Below are 14465 nucleotides of genomic sequence, written 5' to 3' on the forward strand. Positions count from 1 at the left end.
AAACAATTCAAAAACGTGAAGTGTTTGTCATGTTCTGACCATAAATAATATCTTAAATCCACAATTAACTGTCTGGTTCACATTGGAGCAAAAATCTGCCTTTAAACTCGAAAGAAACAAAAATTTGACATTTATCGTGATAATTACCCATACCGACTATAATTTTTTTGGCCGTATCGCCCAGCCCTACCCTGAAGGAACCAGCAGATGAAAAAGGCTAATCCCATCACTAACCCCCGAGTAAGAACAGTAACGATGCTCATAATCAGACCAGGAGTCCTTCAGAAACACTCACCCCTTCCTCGAAGGCCCAGCGCTTGCTGACTTCATGCTCGTTGTGGTTAAACACCTCCTGGCGGGTCTCGGTCACCTTATGCCTCATGTTCTCGATCTCCGTCACTCTCTGGAGGGCAAGACACAGAGTCCTGAGCATCGCATCGAAGGCGCAAACATTTGATCTCGTCTGATGTCCAGCTACGCAAAAGGTCTACGTCACCATGAGTTTTGACAGAAACAGTACGGTTTGCACACCCAGTGAATCAGCTCTGGCCGGTGCTGGGACGGTGGCATTTCGTCACGAGCCCGTCCCACTTTTAGCCCAAGTCCCTGATTGGATGCCAACCTGGACCCTCAGGTTTTCATTGGCTGCTAACGGAAAGACACCTCTTCAAACCTGCACACGTGTCCAGGATCAGACGCCCTTACCCTACCTCTGCCATGTTTTGAAGCCGGCGGATGAAAGACGGCGCTCTTACCTTGGCGGGATCCGGCAGGTCCTCCGTCCCCGGCGGAAGCTCTTCGCCCGGAGCGTCGTCTCCGCTAGGCTTGTTAGCGTTAGCCAGCTCCACTCTCAGCTGCACGAACTCCTCCTCAGACAGGAAGTGCTTGGGGTTGTTGCTCTGGACGTGCTCTTTAAACCTAAAGAAAGAGCGATGATGTTTTACAAACGTTATTGACATCAGAAGCAGATCAGGGCTTGCTCCTAATACAGTCGGGTATCGTTTGAATTTGATCAATTCCGATTCTTATCGATTCCCAGTTTCAATGGCAATGTGGTTAAGTCTTTTTGCAAAACATTTTAATTGCTGCTGAATACCATGAACAAAAATCAGCCGGCTGCATAAAAAATAGAATTAATTAAGAGCTGTTTGCGTGCAAAATAGAGCGGCACGATTCTAGATAAATTTATGAAGGGAATGATTCAATGACTCACTTATGACTTGTTTCATTACTGGATGAATCAGTATTTTTGAACGAATCTCAAAATAAAGAAATAAACTTTTAACAGCCCCTTTTCGCCAGCCAAAAAAAAAAAAGCGCGCACATTAATTTAATTTAAAATTTTACAAGTATCCGATTGATCCAAATTGATTCCCAACCCTAGCTCCCAAGTTAAAAAATTTAGGAGCGCATTAAAAAAAAATTAAGGGGCACTATGCAAATTTTTTCAAATTATGTGTTTTAGCTTAATTGGGGATATAAGGAGACATTTACAAACACAATTATTTAATCAAAATACAGAAAGTATTATTTTTATTCTCACACATTATTTTTAAATAATTCTGCTCCAGACTCTATTTAATAGGCTAATTATGTAATTATTTATAGTACTGTTAAATTGTATGTACATTAGGTATGTGACAGTATCACATTTTCACAACAGTCGTTGAAGCTTGTCACGGTATATGGTTTTATCACAATATATAATTTAGTAAGTAAAAAAAATACGTGTGCTCGCACTGTCGAGCGCTGCAGATATCTAAAGTGACTAAATCAAGGCGGTGAGACGCTCACTTCTGGAAATGTTGCGAGTACAGCTGGGTGGGAATGCAGAGGATGCGGTCGTAGACGGCCGTGACGTTAGCCAGCTTGCCCTGCTCCGTCTCCCATGCGATGTAAGCCTCCCACAGACGGTCAGAGCGGAAATCTGTGCCACAGGCCAGAACGGCGTGCTCATAGGACCTGAAAGAACACAAGCAAGTCATGTAATCCAAATATTTGTAATTTCAATAACAAATTAAGGACTTTTAGGACATGCACAAATAAAATTAAAACCATATGTATTCACCCCAAATACTAATTAGTTATTTTACATTTTTAAAATTTGCCACTATCCTAGGTTTTGCCCATTTGTCAGTAAGAATTTTTTACTAATTTATAACCCACTAAAATTTTATATGCTCACTTACTCTTTTAGATATTTTAATACGTACAGGTCAGAATAAGCATGTTGTTTGAATTCTTACATAACTATAAGTGTTACAATGAATGACAACGTAACATTATTTAAACCAAATTTTCACATTTTATTCTCCAAAAACTTATTTGAAACCTTAAAAGTAGATACTTTACTTACATTTAATGTGCTTTCTATGGACATAAAAATCACACAAGCGAGTCATTTAATCCAAGTATTTGTAATTTCAATAACAAATTAAGGACTTTTAGGACATGCACAAATAAAATTAAAACCATATGCACATGCAAAATAAACCCATAAACCCTAAAAAAAATAAAAAGTATAAATAACATGTAAAAATATATATATTTTTTATTAACAATTGAAAACTGAAAATACTAAAAATATACATACTTACTGAAACTGGTATAATGTACTAATAGATGAACACGCATGATTGCTTCCTAATCTAGTTGTCTGATAAGCCTGGCGTTAAATTGTTAAATTCTGCTTTCGTTTCTCTTTTGTAAGTCACTTTGAATAAAAGCATCTGCTAAAAACATAAATATAAAATATAAACTCAAAGTAGAGTTTGAACGATGTTGGATTTTGCTGATATGATAAAAAATAAAAGGCAATTTTTATTACATACTTAATGTGTTAAATTAAATTTTTAGTCATTCCTTCCTGAAACATTGAATTAAATGCCAGATAGATTGTAGATACTCTTATTTTGAAATGGCTTTGCTTTATTACTTCCAGCTGCTCAAAATGAGGAAGATAAAATATGCATCTCACAACTATTTAACAATGTCATAAATCATCAATAGTTGATCATAAGCAACCTATTGGCATAAATGCACAGTATTCATCAATTGTGAACTTGCGGCACTCGTAATTAATTTAATCATGGTATTTTTTGATGTTACTAAAAGCCCCACTCACGCTCTGATGCGGTTTTCAGCCTCTCCGTCGCTAGTGTCTTGGTTCTCTCGCAGGAAAGTGATATAATGCAGCCACAGGTCGACGCTGAGCGGAATCGCCTGCAGACCTCGACGGTAAACCTGTGCGAGGAAAAACAGATTCAGATCGATTCATTTGTGTGATGCTTTTTAACAAGAATAAATGGCGAGTAGAAAACTTTAAAGTGTGAATCTCATGAAAACATGTCAGATGTCACTCCAAAAACAAGAAAAAAAAAACTACCAAATTTTACTATAAGTTTGATCACAATTAGGGATGCAACGAAATTAAAATTCTAGGCCAAAGCCGAAACCGAACAAAATTAAACACCGGGCCGAATACCGAACACGGTTTTTCGAGTTTTTTATCCCCATGTATTTTGCCAATTTTTTTTTCACCATTGCATAAATTAAAAAGCCAAAATGTGTTTTTTACTGTTTTGTCTTGCTTTAAAAAAAAAAAAAAATTTATTACAAAACAACAATTTAAAAAAATTTAACACTGAACATTTTTAACATTCTAGCAGACACTATACCAACAAAGCACAATTTAACTTAAAATTAATAAGTTAGTACAATAATAATTTGTGGCCATCAGACCCCCTTTCTTGAATCAGGCATGTATTTTTACTGTACAATTAAAAGCAGCCTTGCTGAGAAGAGACTTCTTTTAAAACATTAGAAAATATTACAGATCCTAATTTGAACACTATGTGTGAATGTTATAATAAATGTATTAAAACAGAGCTGTTGTAATGATTATCATCATCATTATTGTCTTACTTGTTATTTTATTTTACAGAACAGTAAAATTACAATACTAATATTTATGAATGTTGATAAGAGTTCTTGCTTTTTCTTTTATTTTGGCGGAAACGCGCAGGAAAACCTCAATGCTTATTTTTGTTGACAGCAGATTTATAAATGAGTCTCATTACGAATACGTCGTACGTATCGCATTGTCACATGACGTTTTCTAATACGATTTCAATCATCATACAGTAACCAGCAACAATCACCCCGTCCTCTTCTCATTGAAGACATGCGATGCAGCACTAACAAGTCTCTCGCTGTCGGTGCTTTAATGATTTTTGCGTCTTTCTCCAACAGTTTAAATGCTTCCACACTGCTGACGTGTGTGCTGCATAATAAAGAGTGCGCGCCTCTCACTCTACGCTGGTTGCTAATTGATCGCGTCATATCATTATCGCTTATGAACACAGAAAGAGCTTTTTTTGCTATTTTCAGCCGAATAATTTCGGTTGCCGAACATTCGGTGCATCCCTAATCACAACATATAATCATTGCTGTTAATAGTGTTCACCATCTGTGTGATTACATGACATTAACTAACTGCATGATTTTTACTGTACATTTCTGCCATATGGACAACAACTTGAGATAAGCTATTACTAAATATAACGTAGAAACGTTAATTTTCTGTAAAGCTGCTTTACAACGATTTGCATCGTGAAAAGCGCTATACAAATAAACTTGAATTGAAAAAATTGTATTAAAGGCCATTTTTTGAGACTTCATGACAACAAAAATCTATGATTCTCATGAGTTTTGCTCATTTTAATGTGTTTCAGTAACTTAACTCATGAGAATCATCCTTTTTGTTTTGCCCGTTTCAGTCATTTTTGTTAGCTTTAAAAACAAAGTTTTTGTTTATTTGAATGTTTTTGTGACTTTTAACAACAAAAATAAACAGCTCTCGTGAGTTTTGCCTGATTACGACAACAAAATTGATCATTTGCATGAGTTTTGCCTATTTTAAATTGTTTTGTTGATTTAACAGAAACTGATTATCATTGGTTTTGCCCATTCTAAAAATTGTTGGCACCTTTTACCAATACATTTTCATGACTTCATGATAACAAAAATGGATTATTCTCATGACTTTCGTCCGGAAGTCATTCAGACTCACCTCATCGGCCATGTGTACGTAGCCGTGTTTCTTCTCAATATCTGCGTACTTCTTCCAGTAGCCGTAACAGTAGGGGTAGTGTAGGAAAAAGTCATCAAACGCCTTCCTTGAAGCCACCAGGTGGTTCTGAAACAAAAGAAAAGCTCATAAGCAAATAGCTATGTTTCTATCCACCTATTTTTATGTGCATTTTGGGATATCGCATTAAAAAAAAACACTGGATGGAAATGCCAAGATGCGCATAAATTCTAAAAACGTGCATAAAAAAACTCATGCACTCAACTAAGATAAATGTCTTATCCGGTAAGAAAACATGCGCATAAACTACGATGGAAACACTTTCACCGAATACATTTCTTAATGCGCATCAAAAAAGACATGTGACTTTGCGATGGGACAGCATAAAACTGGACCAACCACTGGAGCGATCTTATCACACAGCATCTGAAAAGCTCGAGCAAAGTCTCGTTAAAGTGCTTCGTTATAATTAACTCCCAGAACTGCGTTCCCAAACAGCAGTTTTCGTAGCCTGTTGTTTAGGGAACGCAGTTCTGGGAGTTAATTATAATGAAGCACTTTGACGAGACTTTGCTCAAGCATTTTAGAATGACAAAACTAGCATTTCAGAGGCTGTGCAATGAGATCGGTCTGTTGATTAGTCCAGTTTTATGCTGTCCCATTGCAAAATTACATGTATTTTTTGATGCGCATTAAGGAATTTATCCGGTAAGAAAACATGCGCATAAACTACGATGGAAACACTTTCACCGAATAAATTTCTTAATGCACATCAAAAAAGACATGTGACTTTGAGATGGGACAGCATAAAACTGGACCAACCACTGGAGCGATCTCATCACACAGCATCTGAAAAGCTCGAGCAAAGTCTCGTTAAAGTGCTTCGTTATAATTAACTCCCAGAACTGCGTTCCCAAACAGCAGACTCCAAAAATAAGATAACATGACCGCATTTCATCTGTAATTTATCATATACACAAATTATTACATACAGTGCCTTCTACAACTGCAGCGAATCAAGTTTTTCTTCGTGATATTTAGCGCAAGTTAATCAGGAAGTGATGATTTTGTTCTCTTCAACTCACTGGATGGAAACGGTACTTTATTCTAAATTTTTTTATGCGATATTCCAATTTTGTGCTGAAGTTTAATTCGTAACTTTGGATGGAAGCATAGCTAATGATGAGTAGTAGTAGCATATTTTTATTTAATGCCATGTCAGCGTCTTAGGCTATTTTCATGGCAAAAACGATTAAAAAAAATGGAACAAATGCAATAAAAACCAGAAAACAAACAAGTTATTACATTAACATATGTGACCCTGGAGCACAAAACCAGTCATACGGGTAAATTTTTCGAAATTGAGATGTATACATCATTTGAAAGCTGAATAAATAATCTTTCCATTGATGTATGGTTTGTTAGGACAGGACAATATTTGGCTGAGATACAACTATTTGAAAATCTGGAATCTGAGGGTGCAAAAAAATCTAAATATTGAGAAAATCATCTTTAAAGTTGTTCAAATGAAGTTCTTAGCAATGCATATTACTAATCAAAAATTAAGTTTTGATATATTTACGGTAGGAAATGTACTAAATATCTTCATGGAACATGATCTTTACTTAACATCCTAATGATTTTTGGCATAAAAGAAAAATGTATAATTTTGACCCATACAATATATTGTTGGCTATTGCTACAAATATACCCCAGCGACTTAACACTGCTTTTGAGCTGCAGGGTCACAAATGGTAAAAAAATTCTAAATCTTTTTCTGGCAAAATTATACTAAACCCTTTAAGCGAGTTCTAGCTAATGATGAACGTCTGCACCGTATGCAATGCTTTAGCATTAAAAACACTCACCTCCTGTTCAACATACTGCAGAAGGTAGACCCAGCCGTTGAAGTCTTCAGGATTATCCTCCACAACTTTAAAGAGCCGCTCGTAATCTGCAGGAAACTCAGATTCTTGTGTGGCGGCTGTGTCTGTGTCTGCCGCTGGTTCCTCCGCTTCTGCGGTTTCTTTGGGAGCGTCTTCTAGCTCCATATTGGAAGGGCTCTCCGAGTTGCCCGCTCCGGCCAGCTTCGCCTCGTCCTGCTGTCCGTTTGACTCCGTCTGCTGCCCTAGGCTCTCCGCACCGGGGTCTGCAGGACTGGCTGTGTGGTCGATGTTCTCCGCTGCAGACTTCAGATGCTCCATCGAGTACAGCTGGTTTTGTTCTGATGCAGACGGCTGCTGGATCTGCTCGCACTCGTGGCTTTCCGGATTCGCCAGAGGAGCCTGTGGAGGAGCCGTCCAGTCGGTCGCGGTCGGGTCTGTGCCGTAATCGGCCCCGGTGCCCTCCATAGCAGGAGCGTCCCCGTTATCAGGGGCATTCGTGTCCAACATCCCGGTCATGGGCTCACCTGAAACAAACACATCAAACACACATCATGTAAGTCTGAAGATAACATGAGATAAAACCAAGCAACATCGTGGCTACCAGGGTTCTCAAAGACTCAAAAAATGTCCACATTTAACATGAATGGTTCATACAGCATTATTTTCAGCATTCTATTTGGTATATAGTACAGTCATCTGTAAACATTTTTATTTTCATTGATTTTCTCCAAGTGGCATTAACATAGAGCCCCTAAAAGCCCCTTTTACATGCACACAAGACATTTTTTTTGCATGGGAATTTTTTGCATGCTTGCACATTAGTTTCTAGTTTTATATAACCTTTATCTCCTTTGTGCATCACTGCCATCTTACCATGAAGAAAACAAGAGCATGGATGCACATGAATTAATAGAAACCTACTTGCTCAAAATTTGGCTTTTCTTATTATGGTAGTACCTCTAATATCCTAATGTCCAATTTAACACATCCTCCGCGGCGGCACGGAACCCATGACACGAAATGGGCTGATGGCATAAAATTTGCCAAGTTCAAGGGTTTATAAAAAAGACTGGTACTGTAAAAAAAAAAAAAAATCAAGATTGAATATATTTGGTCAAAACCCCATTTTATAAAAGATGAAGTGCTATGCAGACTATTTAAGACAATATTGGCTAATTAGACGACAATGCTGACCTAAAAAGCTAAATGTTTGCACTCTCTCTCTCAGACCTCAAATACATAAAATAATAACCTTTTAGACACAGTTTTTGAAGTAAAGAAAATACTATGCAAAACTTATTGCAATAACCAGTTCTTTTATTTACCCTTGTAAGAAGTTTTTATTCCCCACTGAAAGATATTAACCAAAAACTCACTTAGCTTTGTTTAATTTCTCAGAAAACAAGACTTCATGTGTGTCAAAACCCCATTTTATAAAAGATGAAGTGCTATGCAGGCTATTTAAGACAATATTGGCTAATTAGACGACAATGCTGACCTAAAAAGCTAAATGTTTGCCCTCTCTCTCTCAGACCTCAAATACATAAAATAATACCCTTTTAGACAGTTTTTGAAGTAAAGAAAATACTATGCAAAACTTATTGCAATAACCAGTTCTTTTATTTACCCGTGTACGAAGTTTTTATTCCCCACTGAAAGATATTAACCAAAAACTCACTTAGCTTTGTTTAATTTCTCAGAAAACAAGACTTCATGTGTTCATTTTCCATCTCCAGTAAAAGTATCTTGATTTGAGAATGTTTAGAATATTTGTACGTTACTGGAAAACAACAATTTAATGCCACGACTTTATGAATTTAAGACTTTCTGCTCTGATTTAAGGTCTTAATTCGCGGAAGGCCTGGGCTATTTAACCATAAACAAAAAGCTGTGATATAATAGACTCCACAGAAAATGCCAAGTTGTGATAATGCATAATTATTACGCCTAATTTGCATGTTTTTTAAGCTTTGCGCTGCTAAAGATACTCATGCGTTTCGACAGTTTCGGTCAGTTTTGACAAACGACTTAGAAATGCTTTAAAGATAACCACGGAAAACATTCATGAACGGAGAAATAACGAAGGACTTGTTTACAGTTATATGAAATGTTAGTATCGCGTTTCCTTGTCAAACACCACGCGATGAATCGTCGAAGTTAGTTTGCGAACGTACGCGAGTTACGATCAAAACACGCTTTAAAACGCGTTCAGTGGCATTTCAAAGGCGAATTAGTTTCAAAACCAGCACAACATGTTATTAAACTATGAAAACTGTCTGGTTTTGGCCTGGTCTCTTCTCTTCACACGCTAGCTAAACTGCTAGCAAACCGACGCCGCTCATTCACCTCAGAGTTTTCTAGAAACAAACGCACGAGAATCGCGGGAAATCTACGGCGGGAAGGATACTTACCAGAGTCTTCCATGAAACTGGGTTTAAACGGCGGATATTTTCACAACTTCTTCGAAGTTTTATGCGGGTGATAACATGTGGTCAAACGGCCGCGCTACAACGCATTCAACACCCGTTACGTCTCGCGACGAGAGAAGAACGCGAATGTTTCGCGCATGCGCACTGCGCTACGAAACTAAAACACTAGTGACGTCATTCCCTGGTTACCGATAGGGGGCGTAACGCGGCCCACAAAAATCATACAAGTCAAAATTGAATAATTTAATATTTATTTGAAATACATTACGTCAACGTATAGTTATTAAAAGCCATGCGATAAAAAAAATTGCGGTAGCCTAATTGCGACTTTGTATCTTGCGATCCAAACTTTTTTCACGCAATTCTGAGTTTATATCTCACAATTCTGTTATTTCTTTTCACAATTCTGAATTGCGAGATATGAAATCAGCACGGCAAGAAATAAACTCACAATTACGAGATCAATTCTGAGAAGAGAAGCTGAAACTCTGCGATAAACTCACAATTGCGGGGAAAAACATCTGAATTGTGAGATAAAAAGTCACATTTTTTATTTTATTTTTTAAATATGTGGTGGGGAAAAAACAACCAGAATTGAAAAAAAAAATCTGGCTTATTTGTGAAATTAGTTTACTGCATCTAAATGAAGAACACGCAGATTCAATCTATTAAGTTTGTTTGTTATGTTTCTACAGGAGTGTTTGTGGAAGGAATTCTTTCAAAATAAAACAAACATCAACCACTTCAGTTGCAGTTTGATTTGTTTGCTACACGTGGAAGTCAGTTCCTCTGAAAAAGAAAAAAAATGCAAATATGCACGTATTTATAGGTCTGTCTGGAGTTTTATTTAAACGAGGCATTTTTTAACTCGATGTGACGTCATGAGTTCCGCCCCTTCGACGTCACATGATGCCACTGAGACGCAAAAACTCCCTCAGTGGACGTGGGCGAACATTAAAAACGATTCAGAACACTGCAAATATCATATCTGAACGGTATTTTAAACAAAACAGCCTCTAAAAAGCCACCACAATTACATTCTTCCGAGTCTCAATTGGCGTCCATTTAATTCAGATCGGGCTTGACTCGTATTAATAACGCCTACTACGGCGAAGGACCATACGCTCATCTCATGAATATTAATGAGCTCATGCGTCCGTTGCTGGAATCATGAAAAAAATTTGCCGTTGTTTTTCCTACAAATATCAGGTTTATTTGACAACAAATTAGAAAACAAGCTAGAGAAGAGTAGAAATGCAAAGAAAAATACATTTACATTTAGGCATTTAGCAGACGCTTTTATTCAAAGTGACTTACAAATGAGGACAGACGCAATCAAAACAACAATAATATTTAAATGCTGTAATAAGTCTCAGTTAGTGCACATAGCAAGGTTTTTTTTATATATATATATATATATATGTATATATATATATAATAAATAAAAACAAAACAAAACAAGTAGATAGAATAGAAAAAGAACGGACCCTTTTCACAAGACTGTGATGACGCGTTTAACGGTCATCAGCATCGTAAATCCTCGAATGTTTTTTATATTTATATATATATTTTTTTTATGTACATTTATAACACTATACTTTGTATTATATCACCTTTGCATCAAATTACATTAAAAAAAAAACTAGTTAATGCTAATGCGAGGGTGTCTCTCTCAATTTTTTCCCTTTTTTTTTTGAAAGTCATGAAAACACTATTGTGGAGTTTTTCTTTTGCTATTTGAGCAAATGGGAAATTTCAAAAATATATATTTGTGGTGTTCTCCCATTCACTGCTCTTTAAGTTAACCCAACTATGACGACTTCGCTGCTGAGAAACAAGTATTGTAAAGAGTGTGTGTTAAAGGATCAAGAGTTTTTAGTTTATTTTTTAAATAAATAAATAAATAAAAAGAAAACAAGTAAGATAGAATAGAAATTGAATAGAGAGTGCTAGTGTTAGAGGTTCAAGTGTAGAAAATATTAAATAAAAATATAAGTTATTATTACTATTATTATTATTATTATTATGTGTCTCAAGGCGAATTCTTTAATACATGAATATTAACGAAGTCATACTCGCCTTGTTCGGTGGTGTGATCCCAATGTATCACAAGCTAGTCCGTTGAATATTAACTACGTCCTTGCTGACGCAGCGCCGTCTGTCCAATGGCAAACATACGCGTCATGAATATTAATAAGCAGAGCCTTCGCCGTAGTAGGATCCGAGCGCCCGAATGTCAAATGTCGCAGTGCGCCTGAGCAAGAAAGAGAGGAAGTGGCTGCTGAAACAGCTCCGCACCTTTTCCGGTAACACCGACAGCAGCACGACCGGGACCGAAAAAACAACCGGAGAGGAACAGAAGGGACCGAACCGAGCCGGGACGCGCGAGAGGGGGGCTGTTTTATGAGGTAAATCGGTAGCGCTTAGTATGAGTAGAACACGAAGCGTAACTACAAGAATAAAGTTGTGTTTGACACCCCTCCCTTTTCTCATCCGCTTTCTCTCGTGTTTCAGGGACTGAAGAGGGGAAACTAAGGATGAATGACTGACGTTTGGAGTTTTTTTGTGACCGAACGAACGATCTGAAGCGCGTCTGAAGGGAATGAGCGCGAAAAAAAGGCGACCCGACAGCCGGTACACAAGAAGGAAGTCTGAGGAAACCAGAAAGGCCTGTCACAGATCTAAACACATATTATTTTAGGACGATTTTTTCCTGATTTTTGAGGGTCGTTTGCGGTGCTGTATGAGTTTTGCGAAACCTACAAAGTTTAAGTGTTTTTCTGAGTGATTGTGCTTGCCAAAGCTGCAAAAACCAAAAAAGTTGCATTCCTCTCCCTGCAACTAACTTAATATATGCACAGCCAACAAGATGGGGAAGATGCTTTCGAAGATCTTTGGCAACAAGGAGATGAGAATATTGATGCTTGGACTTGACGCGGCGGGAAAGACGACGATCCTTTACAAACTCAAACTGGGGCAGTCGGTCACCACCATCCCGACGGTGGGCTTCAACGTGGAGACCGTTACGTACAAGAACGTCAAGTTTAACGTGTGGGACGTGGGCGGTCAGGATAAGATCCGTCCGCTTTGGCGGCACTATTACACCGGCACCCAAGGCTTGATCTTCGTAGTGGACTGTGCGGATCGCGACCGGATCGACGAGGCTAGACAGGAGCTGCATCGCATTATTAACGACCGCGAGATGCGCGACGCAATCATCTTGATCTTCGCCAACAAGCAAGACCTTCCGGATGCCATGAAGCCGCACGAGATCCAGGAGAAGCTGGGTTTGACTCGGATCAGAGATCGCAATTGGTACGTTCAGCCGGCCTGCGCTACGACGGGCGACGGACTCTACGAAGGACTCACCTGGCTCACGTCCAATTACAAATCCTAACGCGAGCGGGTCGAAGACACGCCAAACTAGAAGCAATTAACCAATAACTCTGGCTTCTGTCAGTAAAGTTCGGTTTTATTCTCTGTCTTTGATTTCGTTGACATGTAACCCGACTTTTCTTTCGTACGCCCGTTCTGTAGTCCTCCTGTTGCGTTGTAATGTCCATAAAGTATTACTTTCAGAAGCTGTGGGGTCAAAAAAAATGGGTTTTTGTGTCTGAAGATCTGGTTTGTCAGTCCAAAAATGGCAGCTTGTTTGTTTACCTCTGTGCCATCACGTTTAACGAATGTATCGGGAAAATCGCTTTGAAATAAACTCACCAGTCCAAGCAGAACGTTCTGATTGTGTTCCATGAAGAAACTTTTGAATCTATAGGCCTTCCATATTCACACTGCTTTTGGCCTTTTCTGGAGGTTCTCCACTAAACGCGTGGAGAAGCCGGGAACGAGTGTGATTTGAGGAATGAAAACAGCATCATCTTGTGTTTCTGATCTAATCCAGACGTCTTAACCCGTTTCTATCACGGGTTCTGGTACCGACTCTCCTCGAACCGTGACCGCAAACCGCACAAATCACACCAAGCCTCTTTTTCTCTTTCTAAATTAATGCTTTTGTTTTATTATTTTGACATATTTGTTATGCTGAAGAAATAATAAAATCTATATATATATCCAGTACTATGTGATCGCGTCTTCTTGACGTGGAGGAATGTGGTTTCTGCGGGTCTTAACGTGTTTTAATTTCACAAATTAAGGCATAAAAAGGAACAAAATTCATAAAGTCACGACATGTTGCATGCACTGCAAAAAACAGTATTTTTGTCTTGTTTTCCAGTTCAAACATCCTTAAATCTGGAGATGCAGAATGAAGATAAGTCTTGTTTTCTGAGAAACTGAACAAAATGAAGTGAGTTTATGATTAAAACGAGAACAAATATCTGCCAGTGCAATGCAAATTAGGTTGAGTTGATTTTTTTTTGACTCCATTGGCAGATTAGGGCTTATTTGTTCTGGTTTTAATCATAAACTCACTTCATTTTGATACATTTCTCATTAAAAAAAAGTTATGTAATTTTGATTCTCTGGTAAATGCACTCTTAAAAGCAAACGTGCTTAAAGGCTTCTTCACATTTTTGGTTCCATAAAGAACCATTGAGTCAAAGAACCGTCTCTTTCTTACCTTTTTATAATCTGAAGAACCCTTCAAAGAAGCTTTTGTGAAACAGAAAGGTTCTAAAGGTTCTTTATGGAACCATTTAGATAAAAAAAGTTATTCTATGGCATCACTGTGAAGCAGCTTTATTTGTAAGAGTGTGTATCTTGATTTATGAATCTTCAGACGTTTGCAATAGAAAACAAGACAAGATACTGAGGAAGGAAGGTGCAGTAAAAGCTGTTTTCCCTTCAATTTATTCCTTAAATGTTCTTTTGTTTTGGTTTGCGTGCAGAGTGTTTTTGCAGGAGCTTTCACGTATATCTGAATGAGTGATGACGTGTTTGGTTTGAGGAAAATAAGCTCATTTGTACCGTGACATTATTTTCATATAATTAAATTTCTCCCACTGTAATTAAAAAAATAAATGCAGTTCGCAAGATGTATAAATACTTTAAAATTATTATTATTATTAATTTATTTATTTGCTTGCATTTTTCACTGAAAGAAAT

At 37.7% G+C, this 14465-nt stretch overlaps 2 protein-coding genes across 2 annotated transcripts; one reads left to right on the forward strand and one right to left on the reverse strand.

Moving 5' to 3' along the window:
• Positions 1-317: 317 nt before the first annotated feature.
• LOC107713858 (pre-mRNA-processing factor 39-like) lies at positions 318-9542 on the reverse strand. The gene is made up of 8 exons (XM_016519498.1): positions 9387-9542; positions 6958-7499; positions 5072-5197; positions 3125-3243; positions 1795-1962; positions 756-918; positions 532-645; positions 318-403 (listed from the first exon to the last, which is right to left on the reverse strand). Exons 1-7 carry the CDS (start codon positions 9397-9399, stop codon positions 631-633), a joined length of 1146 nt encoding a protein of 381 aa, XP_016374984.1. The 5' UTR covers positions 9400-9542; the 3' UTR covers positions 318-403; positions 532-630.
• Positions 9543-11618: 2076 nt separating this feature from the next.
• LOC107713859 (ADP-ribosylation factor 6-like) lies at positions 11619-13417 on the forward strand. Its single transcript, XM_016519499.1, has 2 exons — positions 11619-11812; positions 11919-13417. Exon 2 carries the CDS (start codon positions 12274-12276, stop codon positions 12799-12801), a length of 528 nt encoding a protein of 175 aa, XP_016374985.1. The 5' UTR covers positions 11619-11812; positions 11919-12273; the 3' UTR covers positions 12802-13417.
• Positions 13418-14465: the final 1048 nt, after the last annotated feature.

Source organism: Sinocyclocheilus rhinocerous, unplaced genomic scaffold (genome assembly GCF_001515625.1).
Source record: "Sinocyclocheilus rhinocerous isolate Xijiao unplaced genomic scaffold, SAMN03320098_v1.1 scaffold2644, whole genome shotgun sequence".
NCBI lineage: Eukaryota > Metazoa > Chordata > Actinopteri > Cypriniformes > Cyprinidae > Sinocyclocheilus > Sinocyclocheilus rhinocerous.

Bases quoted from the DNA above. Each gene is read 5' to 3' on its own strand.
- LOC107713858 (XM_016519498.1), bottom strand. The intron at 5,198-6,957 runs GTGAGTGTTTTT...CTTTTGTTTCAG, and splicing joins TGCAGTATGTTGAACAGGAG to AACCACCTGGTGGCTTCAAG. The intron at 1,963-3,124 runs GTGAGTGGGGCT...GTGTTCTTTCAG, and splicing joins GCTGAAAACCGCATCAGAGC to GTCCTATGAGCACGCCGTTC.
- LOC107713859 (XM_016519499.1), top strand. From the start codon at position 12,274: ATGGGGAAGATGCTTTCGAAGATCTTTGGCAACAAGGAGATGAGAATA.